This window comes from Cuculus canorus, chromosome 8 (genome assembly GCF_017976375.1).
Source record: "Cuculus canorus isolate bCucCan1 chromosome 8, bCucCan1.pri, whole genome shotgun sequence".
Lineage (NCBI taxonomy): Eukaryota > Metazoa > Chordata > Aves > Cuculiformes > Cuculidae > Cuculus > Cuculus canorus.
This window is the reverse complement of record NC_071408.1, coordinates 13,651,099-13,673,451: the sequence shown is the minus strand read 5'-3', so window position 1 is coordinate 13,673,451 and position 22,353 is coordinate 13,651,099. Positions and strand designations below refer to the sequence as shown.

The 22,353-nt window shown below is 40.4% G+C and overlaps 2 protein-coding genes across 6 annotated transcripts; one reads left to right on the top strand and one right to left on the bottom strand.

Moving 5' to 3' along the window:
• Positions 1 to 876: 876 nt before the first annotated feature.
• Positions 877 to 14,978, bottom strand: SASS6 (SAS-6 centriolar assembly protein). 3 transcript variants are annotated; one of them, XM_054073106.1, is made up of 17 exons: positions 14,837 to 14,978; positions 12,081 to 12,141; positions 10,680 to 10,759; positions 9,802 to 9,906; positions 8,722 to 8,893; positions 7,704 to 7,781; positions 6,643 to 6,762; positions 6,347 to 6,538; positions 6,056 to 6,250; positions 5,596 to 5,685; positions 5,332 to 5,511; positions 4,630 to 4,711; positions 4,079 to 4,188; positions 3,086 to 3,208; positions 2,686 to 2,777; positions 2,186 to 2,274; positions 877 to 1,103 (listed from the first exon to the last, which is right to left on the bottom strand). In XM_054073106.1, exons 1-17 carry the CDS (start codon positions 14,902 to 14,904, stop codon positions 889 to 891), a joined length of 2,052 nt encoding a protein of 683 aa, XP_053929081.1. In that variant the 5' UTR covers positions 14,905 to 14,978; the 3' UTR covers positions 877 to 888. The 3 variants fall into 3 exon arrangements, with proteins under 3 accessions (XP_053929081.1, XP_053929084.1, XP_053929082.1); XM_054073107.1 differs by lacking the exon at positions 877 to 1,103 and adding an exon at positions 1,624 to 2,089 and having other exon boundaries at positions 14,837 to 14,976; XM_054073109.1 differs by lacking the exons at positions 10,680 to 10,759; positions 12,081 to 12,141; positions 14,837 to 14,978 and having other exon boundaries at positions 8,722 to 8,774; positions 9,802 to 9,886.
• TRMT13 (tRNA methyltransferase 13 homolog) lies at positions 14,906 to 22,235 on the top strand. Of its 3 annotated transcripts, none has more exons than XM_054073114.1 (11): positions 14,906 to 15,146; positions 15,355 to 15,401; positions 16,222 to 16,288; positions 17,140 to 17,202; positions 17,326 to 17,395; positions 18,054 to 18,160; positions 19,110 to 19,277; positions 19,578 to 19,650; positions 20,319 to 20,393; positions 21,308 to 21,451; positions 21,577 to 21,716. In XM_054073114.1, coding segments are annotated over exons 1-11 (987 nt in total). In that variant the 5' UTR covers positions 14,906 to 14,975; the 3' UTR covers positions 21,579 to 21,716. The 3 variants fall into 3 exon arrangements, with proteins under 3 accessions (XP_053929089.1, XP_053929088.1, XP_009561832.2); XM_054073113.1 differs by adding an exon at positions 22,039 to 22,235 and having other exon boundaries at positions 14,914 to 15,146; positions 19,224 to 19,277; positions 21,308 to 21,722; XM_009563537.2 differs by adding an exon at positions 22,039 to 22,235 and having other exon boundaries at positions 14,923 to 15,146; positions 21,308 to 21,722.
• Positions 22,236 to 22,353: the final 118 nt, after the last annotated feature.

Below are 22,353 nucleotides of genomic sequence, written 5' to 3'. Positions count from 1 at the left end.
AGAGACAAAAAAGAATAGTCAAGGCATGAGCATGTGTCCATTTCCTTAAGGTGGTGAGCTTTAATTCTCGTCATGCTAAGTCTCAATGAGACAGAACTGGCATCCACGTGGACCCATTCATTTTAAAGTTGTAAAATCTTGGGTCAGATGATTCAAAGCCTTAATGTAAATGTACTCGAGTAGGGAGAAGGTGAGTTGGTATCATTTATCTCAAAAGTCATACGGCAGGTGGGTTTTTTTTATGTTTGTACTAATATAAAAAATCACATGAGCACGCTTGCTGAACAGTAAAAGTTATTTTTATGTAAGTGCATTTACTCTTTCTATTTTTGAATAAACGGTAGTATCGAATGCTTGTTTAAATATTAAGTGGGTGTTTTTGAGCCTACAGATTTTAATATTGGCTCCAACACTGCTTTCCAAATACCGTTTATTATACCACTGTATTTCTGATGTTTGCATAATCATAAAGGACCTCAAAACTTGAATACACAGACTGAAATATAAGCTGATAGCCTTGAATATGTCCATGTGCTCTATAGTGGCCTTTGAGGACTCACAATAACCCTTTTGCATTACAGAGCTAATGTTTTAGTCCTAAATTTTCAGGACCCTTAGTACAGAAGAGAGCTTTATACAATTACTGATGTGAATTTCTCTAAAAGTGTATATTTTTGTGTCCAGTTGTATTATTTAAGTGTTCCTTTGTATAAATTTGTGTATAAAGTATTGTATAGGTTTAAAATGTTTTCATCTTGTGGTTATTGCTTATGCTTTTTTACCTACGAACATTCACCATGGTTGACCAAGAGCAGGAAAAAAATATGTAAATATACTGTTAATAAAGTTGAATATTTTAATGAATTTGTAAATAATTGTTATTGTCTCTTAAAACCTTAATTGAAGCTCTGTGGCATGCATCTGTTGTCCTTCAGCAGGTGGGAAAGAGTGGCTGGAGAACAGGTCCAGCACTGTTTTATCTGCTAGATGAGACTGCTGTGAGCACATTGGCATTCTCCATTCGTTCAGCAGCACAGGCCACCTCAGCTGCCTGCTTGTTTCCTTGAGGAGCTGATGGAACAGGATCGCAATAGATCCGGGCTCTGAGAAACAGGTCAGTAAAATAGACACTCAGGCCTTGGTCTGCTGCCCTTTCTGTCCACTTTGTGCCCCTGGGCTGGTGTCACCCTTCCCAGGTCCACTATGCTTTCATTTAATTTCAGGTGGGAATAGGACTGGGAGATCTGGAAAGCTACTGCATTTTAATTACCAGCTGGTTTGATAGCAGCTTCTATCTGCTCCATGAAAGGTAGACCTGACTCATGTTAATTTAGACCTACTAAACCTTAAACAGAAAAAGCAGCACAAGCAGAGACCTCAGCGCAGGGTGGCTCCACCTGGGCACTGCAGGCACCCCGCAGCGCTGGCCCAGCAGCATTGCGCAGGGAAATAAGCTGGGAAGAAAACCCCATTAAAAGGTAAGGTGAATAAAACTGCAACGCTCTGGTACTTGCCTCATCTTGGCATTTCACTACAGTGGAGATGATGTTGGTTTAATACTTTAAAACATGACTAATCAGAGGTTTTGATAAAAACCATTTAATATTTCCATTGAAACTTAGATGTGACAAAACAAGTCAGAATACATTAAGGTGGTGCCAAGTTATAAACAAATATACACATTTTGCACTGCAAAGCATACTTAAATACACAGTTTTTAGGAAGACTACAGGGTCTCCCATACGGTAAGAGAAAATTCTACGCAGCCCCAATGACTTAACTGGAGCCATGATCCCGCTGAGGCTGCTTAAACTTTTCACATTCTCAGAACTGGCTCAAGTATCCTGAAAAGTAATCTTAAAGCAGTCAAGATCTTTCTCAAAGAAAACAGATTCATACTTAGAAAGTTATGTCAGTTCACACTGATCCTTTACTAATACATTATGACCAGACATCCAAAGACCCCCCCGAATTGTTAGGACTCCCTTTAAAAACCCTGTCTACTATCCAGGAAAATAAGCTGAGGCTGGTGTTACTGCAGCTTTAGGGGAGGGCTGGGCTTGAGCTGGCAAGTATGGTTTCAGGTACTCTGTAGAACAGCAGAAATGGGACAGTGTTCATAGAACCGTAACTACCCTTAAAATACATTTCAAATCGGGTCTTGTTTTACTAATTCCGTACATACCTGAGTTAAGAGTATTTTGACTAAGCCCTCGTAAAGGAATGCTGTCATTTTTCTTTAAATACTTGGAATCCAATGCCAAACTATCACCACTGGAAATAAAAAGGCTCATTAAAATTCAAACCAAATGTAGTTAGCAGTGCACTAACAACTGCGGATACAGACTCATTCAGAAAAATCTTAACCTGAAGTACAACTACAGCCCTCCTAAGAACTTCACCATTTAAAGGTAAACCATCACTGAATAGGGTAAGAACAGTCTGACTGACAGAACTTCTGTTCCTTGCCACCCACTCCTAAAAGCATGCCTGTTGCTTGTTACAAACCGTGCTTAGTGCCCACTTAAGTCTGCCACAACTTACAATTCCTTAACATGTTGATGGAGAAAGGCAAAGCACAGGGTTGGTACAGGAAGTGCTTTGTTCCATTCTAGAGATACACAGAAGACATGGTTTAATAAAAAATATTTTAAAACCCACTAAAAAAGCAATAGCGACACTTACTTCTCCTTATTGGCTGGATGACTGGTTGCAGCAGTCACTGTCGGAACATCAGAGCATCGATTCATTTTAGAAAGCTGTGTGTTAAACTGAATCTGCAGAGACAGAAGAGCGGCAGGTAAGAGCGTGCTGCTCCAGACAGTGCTCCACCGCGTGTGCTCCGGCAGAGAACCTGCCAGGGATCAACATTGCTATACCCTGCACAACACTTCTGAGCAGCAAAGCATACAAGAAAAAGCAACCTGAAGACAAGCATTAGCTATTACTAATAAAGTTCAGAAGAGAGAGTTTAAGAGCCCTAGGATGTACAGTATTTACACATTTAGAGAAAAATGCAAAACATTAAGTTCTGATAATTTATGATATCATGTCCTTAACCGAACAGAAAAGTCAAAGTGCCTGCCTTTGGTACTGGACACTGGGGATTAATATTTTTGCTGTGTGCTGGTTCCAGGAAGTTCTGGAAGGCGTACAGAGGAGAAATGGGATGTCCGATTCCTGAGCTAGGAAACGATGGTCGGTCAGGCTGTAAGAGAAATACAGACATCCATAAAGGAGAAAAACAACTCTTGAAATATTTGTTTGTAGAGATTCAAAATTCCAAAATTAACAAGTAAACACAATGACAAAGCTATGAGTTGAGTCTTCCTGATGGGAAGAAAACATCACTTTTCCTAGATACACACTCTTAAGGAAAACTTGTAAATATTTAAAAGTTAGGTGATGAACACTTAGATTCGCTAAGTGTTTCTTAGCAAATAATAAGCTCATAAGCTACACACTCTGTAACTGATTAACATATTACCTGTGTATCACTAATTCGGAGACCTCTCTGCATGTATCCACCCTTCCACTACCAAATAAGAAGCTCATCAATTGCTAGGTGACAGCAGACACCATACACATTGGGACAACGAAGAATAAGAAGCAATAAGGTATGATATTATATTTAACAAAGACAGTATGTCACATTTGTTACCTCTTTATTTCTGTGTTTCTAAATCTCACCAATAAGGATATTCAAACAGTGCATTTTCAGCTCACACAAAGATAATTCATATGCAAATCAACCTGACAACACAAAAATACCTATTTTTTTCATTTTCCCTTCATCCTGCACTTAATCTTTTCCAAGCTAAGTTTAGCATTGTTTTGTCTATTTTAATAGATGAAAGCTTAGAAAATTCACACTTAGAACGCCAGGCATCAAGTAGCACCCAACATTAAAAAAACAACAAACAAACAAACAACTAAATGAAACAAAACAAAAAGCAACCCCACAACCACCCAAACCCACATGGCCCAGAGATGATGAAAGCACTTCTTTATTTTATTCCTCTTTTAAGCCCATACATTTCAGGAAATAATGACTACATCATCACCAGTTGTATCTTACCATGCCATGAGGGGAAACGGCAGTCCTACCACCACCATGGGTACTGGCAGAAATCTCTAGCTTCTTGGCCGTCTGAATTTCATTCAGCTGTTTGTTTAACCATGTGATTACTGAAGAGAGGAGAAAAAGGTCAAGCTCTCCTCTTAGAAGCTGTTTAAAACAGCAAGTAGCCCTTCTTCAAAAAGCGCAACTGCTTGGTGGACTATTTTTCCTCCTTAAGCTCATGCATCACTGCAAAGTCCTATTCTCATAAAAAGCCTTTTTCTTCAAGGCTCCTTCAGCCCTGCAAGCCATTCTGTTCCTTCCTCTAAACTTGGCATCCCTCACACACCATCCCACACAACCCCAAGCACCAACTGCAAAGTCCTCTCTACTCGCACCTCTGGGGTTGTTGCTACAGACAGAAGCTTATTTTCCATAAGCAATCATTGTGGCCCTTTACAAGAAAACCCCAGAGGTAGAGCACTAAGAGTTGCTTCCGTGAATTTTCAGTAGCAGGTGGATCACTGTGTCACTTTTACAGAGAGAGAAATGGAGTTGTATAAACCTACCATTTTCATTGGTTTTCAGTAACTGCTTACTTTCTTCTAGTTTTTGTACAGTAGTTTCTAGCTGTTCTTGTAGCTTGCACACCTGTAATATTCCCATAACAATTATAACACCATCAGGAGTTCCTACTAATTACAAACTGAAGAAAAAATATAATATAAATGAATAAAAGGATCTATGAACTCATTCTAAAATTATCTCAAGAAGTTTGAACTTGATTTTTTACAAACCCAATGTAATTCTTTTAAAATAACCCCTAGTTTTAGCTAGGATTTCAACAAGATGACAGCCAGAAACAGTCCCAACCTTAACTTTTCTATGATTAAATAATCTAAGGACTCTACGCAGAGGAATATACTTAATGGAAGATAAAGATCACCCTGTTCCTGTTCTGGCCTCTTTCACCAGCTTTTACATGATTTTGCCCTCTAAAGCATGTCAATCCATCCACTGTATCTCTGTACTCTCCAGACAAGCCTAGTTGTCTTCCATATGTATGGATGACTCTTACAAATCAGTTAAAATGAGAAAACCTGAAATTTTGACTACCTGTTTATTTAAACACATTAACTAAGTAGACTAAGACCTCATTCTATTCCACAGAAAGCTTTAAGATCTTAATTCTGTAAATAAATAAGTTAAGCCAAACCCCAATACACTCCATATAACGGCACTTACAGGACAGAGTTAACCTATCACATTACCTCCTGCTCTTTCATTTTAAGGGATTGTTCCATCTCCTGCAATTCTCTCTGCTGTTTTTGAAGTCTCTCTTCTTTTTCTGCCAACAGTTTTTCCTGTTGAATTGTTACTGTATTTTTCAATTTTAATTTACTCATTAGAGTTTTCAAATCTCCTTGTAACTTCTTGATAATTTCATTAGCCTATTAAAAAAAAAATCTCAAAATAAAGAAACACCTAACGATAATGAAGACATTTCATAAGAATAGCAGCATGTTCAAACAAACCTTAAGAAGTTCAGCCGACAGTGACTTAATTGTTGTCTCTAGTTTTTCAATATGACTTTGTTTTTTCTCCGTACTCTCTTCTAGTATCACCTTTGAAAGAATATTAAAAATATTATAATAAAGATATTTCATAGACATAGCTTATGATTTCAAGCAGAACCTCAATAATTGAGAGCTAATCCTTACAAGAAATCAGTCCCTGCTTTGCAGTCAAATTAAATAGGATCTCAGCTCATCCCTTTGTTTACAGGAAGCACCACTAACTTTACTCCAGTACCACAATACTAAAACAGCAGTGACCTTCATAAAACTGAACCCAGTATACTTTTGATGCCATGATTTAGAATCTTTAACTACATTCGAAAGCTTCCTTGCTTTTTATAAATCTGGCCAGCTGCTGATCTCTAGAGACTGCAGTTAAGAGGGTTCTACATAAAATTATTTTGAAACTTGAAGAAACCTTTTGTTCTTGCGTTGCATCTAATACTTCTTTTGTTCTAATAACTAGTTGATCTTTATCTTTGATCTCTTGTTCCAGAACAGCAACCCGTGTCTGTAGCTGATTAATGAGTTTCTCTTTCTCATGACACTCAGCATCCAGAGTAGTGTTCTCCCGACGCAGTGACAGCACCTCCTGCTTTGCTCTTTGACATTCCTAAAATGTTGGGAAAGAATTTCATTATTTTTTTTTTTAGAAAACCTGTAATAGTGACCAAAAGTAAGTTTGGTTATGGAGATTACTAAGCCATACATCTTCTATTCCCGAAAGTTTTGCTTTCAATTCTCTGACAGTGGAGTCTCCTTTGTATCGTCTTTCTGTTAGATCTTTATTGATGACCTCGAGTTCTGAGAGTCTGTTCTGCAACTGTTGAATGCTTTTCTGATGCAAATTTTCTAATTCTTTTTTCTGCTGTTCATGCTGTTGTTGGTACTGAGCTTGTGCCTACAAGAAGCAAAGAAACTAAGTAGTTATTCGATGAATCTGAAAATTAAGCCAAGAATCTATTCACATATAAGAACATTGTTAATTCTTGTCTGTTATCACACCTGGAGTGCTCTTTCCTTTTCATTTGTCAGCTCCTGCGTGTGTTTGTTTGTTAGAGCTGTTGAGTACGATGTCCATTCACTTTTCAGTTTGTCTAGTTCTCTGCTCTTCTCCGACAAGCTCTGTTTGATAAAGTGCGTACAGTTTTAAAAATTTTAGCATTTCAGTCAATACTGAATGACTCTTTACTGTTACTTCTTAAAACTGACATGGACTTATTAAGAAAACTCTCAATTCCAGTACCAAATGCCAACAAAATATTTGTTCATTCTGTACACAGGAAAGTAAGGCACTGAGAAGCTATGGGCTCCTTTCTGACACTGTAGATAAAATAATCTTTATTTTCAATTTCTTCCAACCACTATTTAAGATGAAAAAACAGTCTACTGATATTAACTTCTAACACGAAGTGCTCTAGCGGGGGGGGGAAGTTATGCAGCAGCATCTTTCCCTCCTATTGAATTGTAATTCTGTATTCCAGTTCAGCAAACACATTCCAGTAACTTGGCTGAAACTGCAAACAGTATTCCATTTCAAAAAAGCTCTATAATAGGAGTTCTAATAGAATTTTTCAGTTTCTTGAGTCAAAAAGTCAGCTTGATAATTCTAGAATCTGACACAAATCAGGCTCTTGAAACACAAGTCATTACTGGGCTAATTGCAAGAATCAAAAACTAGTAACATGAAGTTCAAGACTTCAGATTTATTTATATCAGTTTCTCATTTTTTCAGATATAAGGATTTCCAACCAGTCATAGAATCCGTAGGGGTATTTATCTTCACACTACCATATACCTAGTATATAATTTGTCTGTGCATATATAGACCTCTGTACGAAATAGAGTAAAATTGTGGTTTAGTACTGCAAGAACTTTTTCTTCAGTTGCACCTTTACTCATTCTTAAGGACAGCTGCAGCAGATGACTTTTCTTCCTTCCACTCACCTACAGGTCAATTATCTTGGCTAGGTGATGGCAAACCTACCAGCCCACGAGAAGCTGTATTTTCCATAGAGTAAAAAAAAGGTGCAATTTACAACAGGAAAGTTAAAAATTTACATTACCTGTTGAGCAAAGCTCAGCTGTCTGGTGAGATCCTCTTCAGTTTTTCTAAGCTTTCCTTCCAACGTCATTTTGTCTTCCTATGTACAAATGGACACCAAGGCAAATCCTTAGGTCCCAAAATACACGTACTATTCAGCTTCCATTCTGTCAGCACAGCCTGCCTAAGCAGCCACATACTCATTATATTTGTGGAAAAATCGTCCTATTAAATAAACTTCACATTGAGTAAGATATAACTAATAAACTTAGAAGAAAAGGCATTAGCTCACAAGATAAACACCTTGAATTAAACTCTTACCAAGTTTCTATAAGGAAATAGTACCTTGTCAAAAAGACTTGTTTACAAAGGAGTTCCATGAACAACAAATCGCCTGACATACTGTAAATATATGTTATTGAAATGGATTATTAGGTAGCTATCAACATGACAGCACAAAAGGAGAGACAAATCCCAGGCTATGAAACTGAAACAGACACCAGTCAAACTATGAGACATTAATTTCTCATTAAATAAAACTTATCATGCTACCAACCGCATCAACATTACAATTTTAACTTGCTACTTTTGAGGTATATAAAGCTTTAGAATTATAGACACATGCATGCTTCCCTAAACCCAACTGCAGAACGACAGCACTGAAAGTTCACAGTGTTTTACTTTTGCAGTTGCTCTGGCAATCGGCACAAGGCTAGGAAGCACAAGACACTGAGGCATTCAGAAGCATTCAACAGCTGCACACCACATGCAGTGCATGTGTAAAATACCTGGGCTGCTTTTCCAATGCAGCACTTGGTTGAATGCGTGTGTAATATTTTCATTGCTAGAGTGACAGTAACAATTCAGTTTTACAACACGCATCCAAACAAATGCATGCAATGAGATATGTGAGCTAAAAAAAAAAAACCAAACCAGAGCATACAATGCAGTACATACGTTTGAAGTATTAAGACTGAAAAAATGCTTAAGTACACACAGCATCAAGGCCTAGCTGCAGCTAGAATAAGCCTTCATTTTACCTTAAGGCATTTCAAACAGGTGGCTAAAAACTTCTTTATTTCTGCATCATTTCCTGGTAGGAATTTTAGAGAGAGATGGGTAAGATGTTTGAAAGGGTTGGTCTCCACTACATTTAAATAGACAGGTGTGTGATCTAGAAGAGCTGATGAAGAAACTAACTGCAGCAAAAACCTACGGAAAATTAAAAATAACCAAGTGTTTAGCATATTTCTTTTCCTGAAACCACCTGTAGATCCTACAAGCTATTTTTGAGTAAAATACATTTTATATGTGCAATAAAAGGCTGCCCAACTTTTGCTTGAAAAATAACTATGATATTCAACCCCTACGCTCTAAAATGCTTGCAATTTATTATAAGAAATGTACCACACTAATCAGTTTGTTTACTTGTAAAACTCTCAGAAGCCCACCATAGACTTTGGAGTCTAAAACCTTGACCTTGGTAACCAAATTCAAAAGGAAATGGCACTCCTGAATTTTTGGTATCCTATAACCTAGCAAAAATTCATAGCCCACAGTACATACTTCAGCAAATGGCCTGACTACTGGAGTGGAGCTATGCAGTCTGGACTGGGCCTTCCTTGATACCCACAGAAACAAAGATGACACATGAAAATGCCACTACAAGGAAGTAGTTTAATTCTTTAACACTGAAAAGAAAGGAAAAAAAAAAAAAAAAAAGGTGTCAGAATGCCTTATAATTTTGCCCTCTCCTGTGAAAGAGAATGATTTACACCCTGGCCCATCAAATTCAACTAGCTCTCTAGCATTAAACTGTTAAGAAGAAAAAAAGACAAAAGAAGAAAAAAAAAGGACCAGTGCTATATCCTTGCACTACTGCTGGCCTGTGAAGTTTGCCAGCCTCAGCTCAGATGTAGACTACTAGTGGGCATCATTTCCACTGCCCCATCCTTCTGAAACTTGGGCTGTAAGCAACATCCACTGACTGACATCCTCATGCATCCGGGGGAAGGTTACATTACCCTTGTTCTACTGATTCTACTCAGTCTGAGTGGCTAGCAAATATTTTAAGGCCTCAACACACACACAGAATAATACAACACTCACTTATTACCTACCTTGGAATATCTTTGTTCTGTTCCTGAATGCATTGCTGAAGCAGATCTATAAATTTTTGTGGGAAAGCAGAGAAGTCTACCAAGAGACCTTGCTGGGATTTTAAACTATAAAACGAGATTGGGGGGGAAAAAACATTAACTAAACCATTATCAAGACTTTATCTAATTGTTTACTTAATTGGTCACCTTCTTCATAGGCTCAGAGAACTCAAACGCAGAAACATTCAGCAATGTGCGCACAAAGCCATACTTTCTATCACAAAACACTTCTGCACATCTGTTTCACAAAGACAATTTTACTTTTGCCTTTCGATCCACACTGATCACATCTCTCAATAAAAACAAAAAACAAAGCCACTCCAAAACCCACAAAAAAACAAAGCAGAAAACACAACTGTTCATGACCGATGCCCATATTTAATGATCAAATTCTGAACAAGTAAAGTAAAATGAGACCCAACAGCACAATCAGTATGCAAAAAGACATAAGACAAAGGCTCAGGTCTGTGAATCCATGTCCATGCAAATAGACCTTCCTCTTGCAACTATTTCTTTAAATAATTTGCACACATAAAATAGCCTTATAAAAAGATGTTACCACAAACAAAAGATGCAAGCAGCCACATGGACTGTGGAACTGTAGCTATGCAGGATTCTGCCACTCATCTGGATTATCTTGAGCCAATCACTTTCCCGTACTCGACTGTTTCACAAACAGCTCAAAGAGAATGCTACCACTCAAATACTGACACAACTCCACAAGTGAAAATGCCAAAACCTAAGTTCTAAGACAGACCATTCTAAGCTGAAAATATTCCTTCATTCTTTTTTTGCCATTTAGAAATGTTTTACAGACAAAATATTATAATTTCACTTACCTTTGAAAATCTTCCTCAGATATGACAAGGTTATAAAGGAAAAAGGGATCAGTATCATCAGTTAATCGAACAGCTAAATCCTGAAAATACACACATTTAAATACAATTTAGAATACTACTAACCACCCTGTAAGACTGTTTATATATTGTAAAGCAATACTGCAAACTGTTTAACCAAAAGTAAGACAGAACTGTGGCAACTAATTCAGAAGGTGGAAAACAGTAACAGTTAACACAACTGCAAATATCACAGTAGGAAAAGCAATTTCTCACAAAAATAAACCAAGTAAAAACCTTCAACTTTGAGGAGCTAAGGTTTCAAAACTCAATGTGTCTTCATCACTTTATGTAAAGAAAACTTATTGCTACTTTTCCCCATCATGGAATAGTGTGTAGCACTAACATTCCACTGTAATGGATCACAAGCACATCATTCCCATAACTGGAAGTTTTTCAGAGCATACTGCTCCTTAAAGTTCCAGAAACCACCTTCTGAAGAGTTGATATATTAAATACAGAGCTCTGCAAAGCAAACATAAAATGGAACCAAGTTTCAGTAATTCTGGCAGCAGTAACACTAACAAAACTCCCAGCTGGAGACATGTAAAACAAACAAGGACTTACATGTGCAGTGGACTTTGTTAAAACCAAAACCACCCCAAACCAGCTGGAGCTGGTCTTGAAACACAACAAGAATGCCTGGTTGGTTTGATGCCTCATTAACTGAGTCGAGCATCTCAAGTTACCTTTCCAGACTGATCACTCACTAACGTTCCCACTGGGTTTCCAGCCTCCTGCTGACACAAGCTGCAACTTGGTACCCTGTTCTAACTGAACTGCTTCTTCACACCTAACAGTATCATTGCCACAGTTAGGAGAATCTTATAAAATGCTAGTCCTTTACAAACAAATCTTTACTTAGTAACACCATAGCCACCTAATGACCAATCTTAACATCATGGTAGAAGGAGAGAGATACAGTTTGAGTACCAAGAGACTTTATGACTTCCTGTAGTAAACATACAAACTGTCACTTTTGCTAGTCAAGATGAGGACTCTGCAAAAACAACTGCCATTCTACCTTCTCAAGTATGTGTTGACTATATTTAAAGTGAAACTCCTCTTTAACTAACTCTGGTTCCTCTGAGGATCTCCAGATACTTTTAATTTGCAAGTTTACTAAAACCCATGAACAGCCAAACAGAGAGAGATAAAAAGGCTAAAAATAACCCCACCATACCAAATCAACTACTCAAGAAATCACATATAATAAATAAAATAAGGCCAAGAGACAAACATAATAAAATACTATTTTGCTTCTCCTTTTACCTATTTCTCCTCTTATCCAATGAAATTCAGATAATACATAATGAATGACAGAAATATAACTAATCCACAAACCTTTTTATGAACAGGATTAGAAATTGACAGCAGCTCAATATTCACTCGAACATTTAATCTCCTGTGTATGAAAAGACAGAACTAAGTAACGAATCAAGAAAACATTCTCCAAATAACATGTTGCTCATAGCCACATCACAGGAATCTGATGACATTTACAAATCAAAAATTTAAGCAGAAATATGGAGAAAGTTTCCACTGATGACCTCTCTCAAGATACCTGAAAGCCCCACAGCTTCAGTAATTGTTACAGCTCCTCAGTAAGCTCAAGGGGTTTTGTTGCTTGTAGTCATCAAACTTTAAATAGCAAAACAGAACTTTTGAAACTTCGTCCAGAAACTAGAACCTTTCAAAGAGCCTGCTGAAATTTATTAACAGTTGCTGAAACTTTTCATAATCACTTGTACAGTGCTACCTTGTCTTCACTTTCTTCTTGTTGAGCATCTGTAAACCTTTGAGTCCTGCATCCAGGTCATTCATGGAGTCGTTAAAGAGCACTAGCGCTAGGCAGGATCCCCGCTGGCCCAATGTAACCCCATTCACTGCTGCCCTCCGAGCCCGGCAGCCCACCGCTCTCCCACTGCCCTGCGGGTGTTCATCCCGCTGGAGCCGTCCGGGACAAGCGGCGGGGGCAGGAGTTGGGGAGCCGGAAGGCTGCGAGAGCGGTGTTAGGGTGTCCTTGGACCGCCAGGAGGGGGAGGAGGCGGCGGTTCTGACATGGGCAACAGCGGGATCGTACCCCCCCCAAGCACCTTGCGACAGCGCCGCCGGCCCTCCCTGAGCAGCATCACCAAAAATCACAGAACGGTTTGGGTTGGAAGGGACCTTAAAGCCCATCCAGTTCCAACCCCCCCGATACAAGCAGGGACACCTCCCACAGACCAGGCTGCTCAAGGCCCCATCCAACTGGGCCTTGAACACCTCCAGGGATGGGGCAGCCACAGCTTCCCTGGGAAACCTGTGCCAGTGTCTCACCACCCTCATCGGGAACAATTTCTTCCCAATGTCTAATCTAAATCTTCCCCTCTCCCATTTAAACCCATTTCCTCTCATCCTATTCCTCCATGGCCTTGTAAACAGTCCCTCCCCAGATTTTCTGGAACCCCTTCAGGTACTGGAAGCTGCTCTAAGGTCTCCCCAGAGCCTTCTCTTCTCCAGGCTGAACAGCCCCAGCTCTCCCAGCCTGTCCTCACGGCAGAGCTGCTCCAGCCCTCAGATCATCTTTGTAAGCCCCTCCAGACCTGTTCCAACCTTTCCACATCCTTCTTGCCAGCCAGTCCTATCCTAATGCTGGTGAGTAAACCATCTCAGACTTGTTTTGGAGCCTTAGAAAGCAAGCACCCTTTGTCAGGGCTGGACAGCAGGAGGGAGCGAGCCCTGTCATCATGTGCAGCCAGACAAGAGTGGGGACAGGGTGTATTCCCCACTTACTGTACATGGATACATTTCCCCAGAACTCTTATACATATTCTGTTACTTTCCAAGGACCAGTTTCAATGTCATTATGAACTTTAGGGAGGCTCTGCAAAGGGATCTGAACAGGCTGGATTGATGGTCTGAGACCAATGGCATGAAGTTTAACAAGGCCAAATGCCGGGTCCTGCACTTGGGGCAGAACAACCCTATGCAGTGCTACAGACTGAGGGAAGAGTGGCTAGAAAGCTGCCCGAAGGAGAAGGACCTGGGAGTGTTGATTGACAGCGACTGAACATGAGCCAGCAGTGTGCCCAGGTGGACAAGAAGGCAAATGGCATCTTGGCTTGTGTCAGAAATGGCCTGGCCAGCAGGTCCAGGGAGCTTATTCTGCCCCTGTACTTGGCACCTCGAATACTGTGTTCAGTTCTGGGCCCCTCACTACAAGAAGGATGTTGAGGCTCTGGAGGGTGTCCAGAGAAGAGCAACGAAGCTGGTGAAGGGGCGGGAGAATAAATGTTATGAGGAGCAGCTGAGGGTACTGGGGTTATTTAGCCTTGAGAAGAGGAGGCTGAGGGAAGACCTCATTGCTCTCTACAACTGCCTGAAAGGAGGTTGTGGAGAGGAGGGAGCTGGCCTCTTCTCCTAAGTGACAGAGGACATAACAAGGGGGAATGGCCTCAAGCCGCACCAAGGGAGGTTCAGGCTGGACATCAGAAAAAGAATTTTCACAGAAAGGGTCATCGGGCACTGGCAGAGGCTGCCCAGGGAGGGGGTGGAGTCACCATCCCTGGAGATATTTAAAAGGCGGGTAGACAAGTTGCTCAGGGACATGGTTTAGTGGCAGACGGGAATGGTTGGACTAGATGATCCCAGAGCTCTTCTCCAACCTGGTGATTCTATGAACTTCACAACAGTCAGAACTCTTGCTAATTTGGACCCAACCCTGCCCGACCTTACATTTGAGACAGGGAAAGGCTGCATCAGGAGCCACATCTCAGCACAGCTCACATCGCACACAAACCGTTCTCATCTCCAAAAGAACCGAGGCTGAATAAAACCACGCTATAAAAGGACACGCGACCAGAGGGACATTCTGTCTAACTTTCAAAAAATACAACTACTTAAGCGGAAACCTAACTCTATGCCAGCTTAACTCAGAGCGCCCCGCTCCGTGCGGCGGTCACTGCTGTCCCAGCAGCCCCCGGCTCCCGCCGCACTGCACGCCCTGTTCGGGCACAGCGCAAGGAGAGAAGAGCTCGGGGCAGAGCCCGCCGCTCTCCGCCCGAGTCTCCTGAAGGACGGGCCGCCGCCGCCTGGGCGCGGTCCCGCCCGCCCCTCACCTCTCCTCGCAGCCCGCGCTCCGCACTTGCACGCACAAGACCCCGTCGAACAGCCGCTCCGCCGCCATCTTGAGCCCCGCGTCCGGCGCGCGCGGCTCTCGCGGGGGCGGGGCCTCAACATGGAGGCGCCGGGACGGACATGGCGGCGCGCGCAGGGGGTGCTGGGGCAGATATGGCGGCGCCGACGGGGCCGTGTGGTGCTTGCCCGATCCCAGGGCGATGCGCCTACTTCGTGGAGAGGAAGAAGCGGTTCTGCAAGATGATCCTGGCTGCTGGGAAGCGCTTTTGCGCGGAGCACGGGCAGCAAGAGGTACTGGGCCGCGGCGGGCGCGCGGGAGGACGGGGCCGGGGCAGTCGCAGTCCCGGGGCCTCGCTCTTTCGGGTCGGTGTTGAGTTCTCGGTGCCGGGTCACCCCCGCCTCAGAGCAGGGCTCTGTGAGACCGGGGGGTCCCTCTGCGGCTCTTCTGAAAGGGGGGCGCGTGATGAGGGCTCGTCTAAAACTTCTCTTTTATTGCTAGGAAGAAAACGGCAGAAAAAGAATCCCGTGCCCTCTTGATCCGAAACAGTGAGTTGAAACGGCGATTTGTAAACGGTGGGATGGAATGTCAACTGCAACGTGTTAAAAAACCAAGATTAATGACTAAGAGGATGATAACGACCTTTATCTTCTTGTCACCTAGAGTCATAGAATCATAGAATGGTTTGTGTTGGAAGGGACCTTAAAGCCCATCCAGTCCCACCCCCCTGCCATGGGCAGGGACACCTCCCACAGACCAGGCTGCCCAAGGCCCATCCAACCTGGCCTTTAACACCTCCAGGGATGGGGCAGCCACAGCTTCCCTGGGCAACCTGGGCACTGCCTCACTGCTCTTATTGTGAAGAAATTCCTTCTTACATCTAGTCTAAATCTGCCCCTCTCCAGTTTATAGCCATTGCCCTCAGTCCTATCACTATAAGCCTTTGTGAATAGTCCCTCCCCAGCTTTCTTGTAGCCCCTTCAGGTACTGGAAGATCGCTAGTTGGAAGTCGTTGAGATTGACCACACAGCTATGGCCACACCTCAATGGCTTTGGGTGGGATTCATCTCATTCCTCCTGCACATACGATGAGGTTCCAGGAATAAGACCTGCTTGTCACTTCGTGGAAAAATATGAATATGAAAGCACTTCTGTGTATATGAAGTTCTCTGAAATCACCATTGGGCAGAAGCACTCTGAGGACAAATCCTGGGTCTTCTCCAACGCTGTATGAAGTGTACCCGTCTTAAGAGTTAAAATTAATATAAAGTGTAAATTTCTTTGTTTCAAAGTGCATGGAAATGCTTTTCCTATTCTTTGTCAGAGTTCCTATGGTGTTCCTCACTCCTCTTTCCATTTGGATTTCAGCACTGTATATGAAGACCAACTGCAAAAGCATTTAAAAAAATGCAATTCGAGAGAGAAGCCAAAACCAGTAAGTGCATTGTAAATGCAGCATGACCGCTTCTGGGAGTTCAGTGCAATGTAAACGCGGCATGACCAGTTCTGGGAGTTCGAAACCTGAACATTACAGCTTGTAAGAGAATTTGTTGTGCTGGCAGCTGTGAACTGGAGGGCAGCAGTCAGCGAGTGCTAAAGCAAGGACCATGTGGAAGCTGAATAAGTACTAGATGAAATGGAATTCACATTCCAGTCTCCCTCTCTGTCCCCTCTCGCTGTAGTTCAGTACAACTTTTCTGTTCTGAGTTACTCATGAAAACACAGAATTCATTTTTCTCAAGAATGTTCTCTAAGAGCAGTCTTTTGTTATGCTGTTCTCTTTAGAGGCGTTGTGAGAGGTGGTCCTTGGGAAGCAAAACCAGCAGAGAGGCTCTAGGCATTTTCCTACTGGTGGAATTCCACTGCCCTTGCCAACTGCCTGCTTCAGTCAAGATAGCCTGACAGTTGCAGCCAGTACTGAGGGAAAGAATACGACGTATGTCTCAGCAGCTGTTTCAGGAGAGCAGAAGATGGCTTCTTTATTACCTGCCATTCTGTCTTATCGGTGCTGCACCTTTAGTATTACCTGGGGAACCTTCGAATGGTCTCTCAAATCAGTCTAGTAAGCATTGACTGTTCAGCTCTTACGAACGTGTTCAGTCAAAATGTTGTCAGAACAGTCATTTCTGCTGAAGATTTGGGATCAGACTATAGGAAAAATACTTGGAATATCTCCTTTTGCAGTGGATTCCAATTGCTGTGTACCTTGTGATAAAAATAAACTGATGTTTATGTTTTTGCTTCCTTGTAATTAATATAACCAGATTTTTCTTTTGACTTTTAAAGGTCTACTTTGTTCAAGATATTAATGCAGGTTTAAAAGATGTAGCAGAAGTACCAGAAAAACAGGTAAGTACATTTATTTGCTCTTGAGCTCAGTCCCCACGTGACATTGCAATTTATCGTATGACTAAAGAACTAGGAAAAATAAAGTACTTACAGAGTGTTCTTGTTTTTTTTTTCCTTAAAAAGCTACCTGTCTCTTCTCTGTCCAAGGAAGAGCTGCAGAACTTAATTATCAAGTTGAAAAAAGCAAGTAACGGTGAGCTTACTTAATACTGAAAATAAGATCATAGAATCATAGAATAGTTTGGGTTGGAAGGGACCTTAAAGATCATTCAGTTCCAACCCCCCTGCCATGGGCAGGGACACCTCCCACAGACCAGGATGCTCAAAGTCCCATCCAACCTGGCCTTGAACACCTCCAGAGATGGGGCAGCCACAGCTTCCCTGGGCAGCCTGTGCCAGTGCCTCACCACCCTCATTGTGAAGAAATTATTCCTTATGTCTAGTCTAAGATGGTTTGAATTGAATCGGTTAACTATTCTTATTTTTGTTGTCAAATATCTGTGAAAATGTGGGACATTTGGCCCTAAACAAACCTGAAGCAATTATCATGAAGATGCAGACAGTCCTCCCATAGCTAAACTTTACTTAGAAGAATAAACTAGATTGAGAGAATGATAAAACATTGATGTTTTGTTCATATAGCTAATTTCCCTTTGTTTGTGTTGTTTCCCACTCAAATACCACTACAGATAACAATACGTATAGCTGTTATATGATAGATTTACGCTCCCAATAGACTACTTTGTTAGTGCTACAAATTAGGCTTGTCTAAATATTGTAACATGTGCTACAGAACCAGAGGCTCTTGGAAACTGGAATTCTATACCTAAAAGTTTTGTGTTTGCGTGCAGGCCTGGAAGTTCACCTTAAAGAACAAATACTGTCCCATCAGGCTTTAGAAGAAGCCTTAAGTGACCCAAAGAATGGACAATCCGCTTTCAAACACTTGAAGCAACAGGTATGGTCAATGCTTTACTAATAGCTATAGATGGTTTTAAACATGAGGAATTCTGTTGCTGTAAATTCAAGTGACTGCATGCATAATGCTAGTCACTTCATGTAGAGGAAATCTGATATGCTTTATAACTGTGCTCTTCATATAATATATATATATTATTATAACCTTTGAAGAGCTGCTTTGTTAAGTGTTAGTAACTAAAGTTTATTAGGATACTGAAATAAACTAAAAACTGTGTGGTGTTCTTCTGAATTTTCATTTGTATGTTCTTATTTTATATTAACTCATAAGAAATCTGAGCTACAAAAGGTAAGATGTTGTATTTGCTAAGAAGTAAAAGGAATTTTTTACATTTCCTCTAAAAGCTGGTCCTAGATTTCCTGGCTGTGTAACAGAGGTTTACAAAGAATTGGAGAGCCTGAGCTTACCTTCTGCCTTTTTAATGTATACCAAACAGCAGGAGTGTTAAGGGAAATGGATTGTGTACTGTAGCGAAATAGAAAGTTTGTGGAAGAAAAATTTTAAAGTGAGAAATGTCTGCTTGTTGTATGTAGGTCCTGTGCTCTGCTTCCCTTTCTCATGTATTACAAAACACAGCTGCTGCAGAGCAGGCACACTGTGCAGGCACCAGTGCTTCATATAAAATCCAGCACAGTACCCATACTTTGGATCGCTACTTTGAGAATCAGTAGATCATTATAACATGTAGCTGATCCCAAAAATCCATTCCAAAAACTTCTAGGGGAAGTTCTGTGAGCAGTGGAAGAAGGGCAGGGTGATGCTGACTAGCCAGAATTTATAACCCCTTTTCTCTGTACACACAGATCTTTTCCCTTATCCCTCATGGAAGGGAAGACTTGAAAAAGTCTTATTCAATTCTTCTGTCAGGCATTACAAGACATAGTACATATATTTGCTTGGTTCATAAATTATTTTTTGATGTTCGTAGGCTTCTATTTTAGGTAACATGGAAAAATTACATTTACTTGGCCCAGGAAGATGTTTTGTTGAGTTTGGAGCTGGGCGAGGAAAGCTGTCTCATTGGGTTGATGTTGCCTTACAGAATGTTGAAAACATTCAGTTTTTGCTTGTGGAAAGGGCAGCTACAAGATTCAAGGTAAGAGGATATTGTCATGTTAGCAGAGTATAATTTTTAAACTGTTGTCATTGAAGCTGTTAGTATTCGGTTTTTATTTTCAAAAGTAACATAGAACCTTTAAATGTAAAAAGTTTTGGATGTGCAATTGCCTACATTCCATGCTTTGCCAATAGCAAATTTATTAGAAAAAAAGTCCTGGTGTATAATGTTGGAAATGTACATATGCTGCCTTGACAGGAAAAAAGTCTGGCATTTATACCTGGTGCAAAATTATAATCATTATGGCTAACCCTAATTAATATTGTTCTGTTTACACAGGTGGATGGAAAACATAAAAGAAGAGATTCTCTATTTGAAAGGCTTCAAGTTGATATTCAACATTTATGTTTAAGTAAGTTCCTTCCTAGTTTGTATAACTCTGAAATAGAGGCTTAGTTTCAGATTTTGAATAGTGGAGTTCAAGTCAGCTTGTATGCAGCATGCTTTAAATGCACTGGGTTTTGAAGATTATTCTCAGTGGTTGCTTGGACCCGTTAATGCTGTGTGTGCATGTACATATACACACAAATACATTAAACAGAGAGATACAATTTTCTGGCTTTATATACTTACAGGACATCCTTATAGGTGAGAAGTACCAAAACAAAAGCATTTTGAAAGTTTTTTAGAACTTGCAGGATTTGCACTGTTTGTTTTAGGTGTGCAGAATGAAGCCAGTCATGCATATCATTGATTGCAACACATACCAATACTAGAGAATTTGTGGGAACACCCATCATCCGGAGGTTCATTAATGTCACATTTTGGAGGCCTCGTAGAAAGGCCGAAATGGTTAAATACGCTTCTCAGCCATAGCATCCAATTATCTTTATTTATTTTAGAAAAAGAAACTTTTTTATAGCTTATGACTGCATTTTCAGTAGTGGTCAAGAGTCCTTTAAATGTACTGAAGTGATATTATCCAGAAAAAAATACTGCTCCAACTATAATAATAGAGGTTCTGGGGTTGTTGTGGATTGCGTGCGTGTTTATTTTCTTTCTTTTTTTTTCTCCCTCCAGAGAAGGTACCTGTTTTGGAGAAGAAAAAACTACCAGTGGTAGGAATTGGGAAGCACTTGTGTGGTGCTGCAACAGGTATGAATTACGTATGTGTTAACTGCAGTAAGTTAGGATACTAAATCTTAACGATCTGAAGAGACTGGTCTTCCAAACTGTCCTTTTAAGCTTTTCTTGTCCTCTAATCTTTTGTTGGTGAAAGTAACAATTATATTTCTAAATATCTGTGGACTTCAGTGGAATAGCAAATGGATAGTAGATGCAAGGTTACTTTAGAGAGAAGTAAAATCTTTCTTGTTTGGGTTTTTTTTTTTTTAATAGAGTAGAACAAAGAACTGTGTGGCAGCATGGATCGCTTATTTATAAACTGTTGAAGGTCTGGGTTTGGTTGTTTTTTTTTTTTAACATCATCACCTCTACTGTTTAGAAAGAAGATGTTTCCTTTCTAAATCTGTATTGGCTGATTACGTATTGCAAGCAGAGGAGAAGAATGTGTTTCTGTCCACTCATACACTTTTCCTAATATTTTGTCTACTACGTGAAGAAAGGCATCTCAAATATGAACCTGTATAGGCACTGTTACAAAGATGACACAGTTAAACATTTAAGAAGTACATATACACATTAAATAGATTGTGTCCTAGATAGAAAACTTTTAGAGCAAATACCTGCATGTTTTACAGGGAGGAGATCCTTCTACAATATGCCAGTTTATTAACCAAAGTATTTCAAATTTACTTGTGTAGGACAAATATTCTAGAGGATAAGCCCTTAGTAGCTCCAGAGGTCTCGTAATATTGATTTAGGCTTTTCATGTTTTCAAAGCATATCTGTAATTTTTAGTTATCCTCACAAACTAAGCCAGAAAGCAATTTTGATGTATACTTTTATTCTTCTTTATGGGAAGTACAGTTGCAACCATGATACAGCCTGTATAAGTAATGGCTTGGCATTCATTGCTGTTTTGAGGGGGTATATCTATGTTTTCCCAGATCTTGCTTTGAGATGCTTGGTTGAAAGCTACACAGCTGGCAGTGATGAAGAAAATGAAGAGCCTGCACCCAAATGCTCTAGGACTGATCAGACAGAGATGGCTTCTAACAACTCTGCTGATACTGAAAGCAATAAAGATGACTGTAAGCGTGTAGCTGGAATTGTTATTGCCCTGTGCTGCCATCACAAGTGTGACTGGACACATTATGTAGGCAGAGAGTTCTTTAAATCAGTAGGACTTGGACCAGTAGAATTTCATTATTTTCAGAGAATGAGTAGCTGGGCCACTTGTGGCATGCGAGAAACCACAACCAAATCCTCTACAAATGAAGAAAGTGAAGATCAAACTAACAAGGCAGAAGAACATGAGCAAACATTCAGCAAGACAGAGTGTGGTTCTGATACTTTACAAGGGTATGTGATTTTGATTCTAGCAAATAAACTCCTGCAGAAAAGCAAGATTATGTATAGTGGAATATGAAATTGGTTTGGGTCCTCAAAATGACTCATTTTACAGAAACACTTTAATTACTACATCTTTAGCAATACTTTACTTTAAAAATACAACTTTTGTGAACATACGTTTCAAAATATTTGAACAGTCATGCTTGCCTGAATTGAAATGAACTTACAGTGATTTCAATAGTCTTTCTAAGCTTAACTACTAACGTCAATTAACAAAACCATTCTTCTGACACGTTCGTTCTTTTCCTCCTTTGTGTGAAACTAGGATACTTACTGTTGAAGAACGAAAGGAGATAGGCTGCCTCTGTAAACTGCTGATTGATCATGGGCGGATTGAATATTTACAACAACGAGGATACAAGGCTGCACTACAGTACTATACAGAGTCTGCCGTGTCCTTGGAGAATGTCCTGTTGACAGCTGTCCCAAGGCCATCTTTGACACTAGAGCCAACTACATGACAGGAATTGATAGGGGAAAAAAAACCCTATAAAACTTAGCTTTTTAAAAAATCCTAATAAGTCATTGCTTATAAAAAAAAGTTTTAGCCTTTCCTGTACCCAGGAGAAGGTCTTATTTC

What these genes read in the sequence shown, in the direction of transcription:
- TRMT13 (XM_009563537.2), top strand. Translation starts at nt 14,976, where the DNA reads ATGGCGGCGCGCGCAGGGGGTGCTGGGGCAGATATGGCGGCGCCGACG. An exon ending in CAGAAGTACCAGAAAAACAG is followed by an intron (nt 17,203 to 17,325) that starts GTAAGTACATTT and finishes TTCCTTAAAAAG; the next exon opens with CTACCTGTCTCTTCTCTGTC. An exon ending in GGTTCTGATACTTTACAAGG is followed by an intron (nt 21,723 to 22,038) that starts GTATGTGATTTT and finishes GTGTGAAACTAG; the next exon opens with GATACTTACTGTTGAAGAAC.
- SASS6 (XM_054073106.1), bottom strand. Translation starts at nt 14,904, where the DNA reads ATGGCGGCGGAGCGGCTGTTCGACGGGGTCTTGTGCGTGCAAGTGCGG. An exon ending in CTAATCCTGTTCATAAAAAG is followed by an intron (nt 10,760 to 12,080) that starts GTTTGTGGATTA and finishes GTGTATTTTCAG; the next exon opens with GATTTAGCTGTTCGATTAAC. An exon ending in TCTGAGGAAGATTTTCAAAG is followed by an intron (nt 9,907 to 10,679) that starts GTAAGTGAAATT and finishes CTCGTTTTATAG; the next exon opens with TTTAAAATCCCAGCAAGGTC.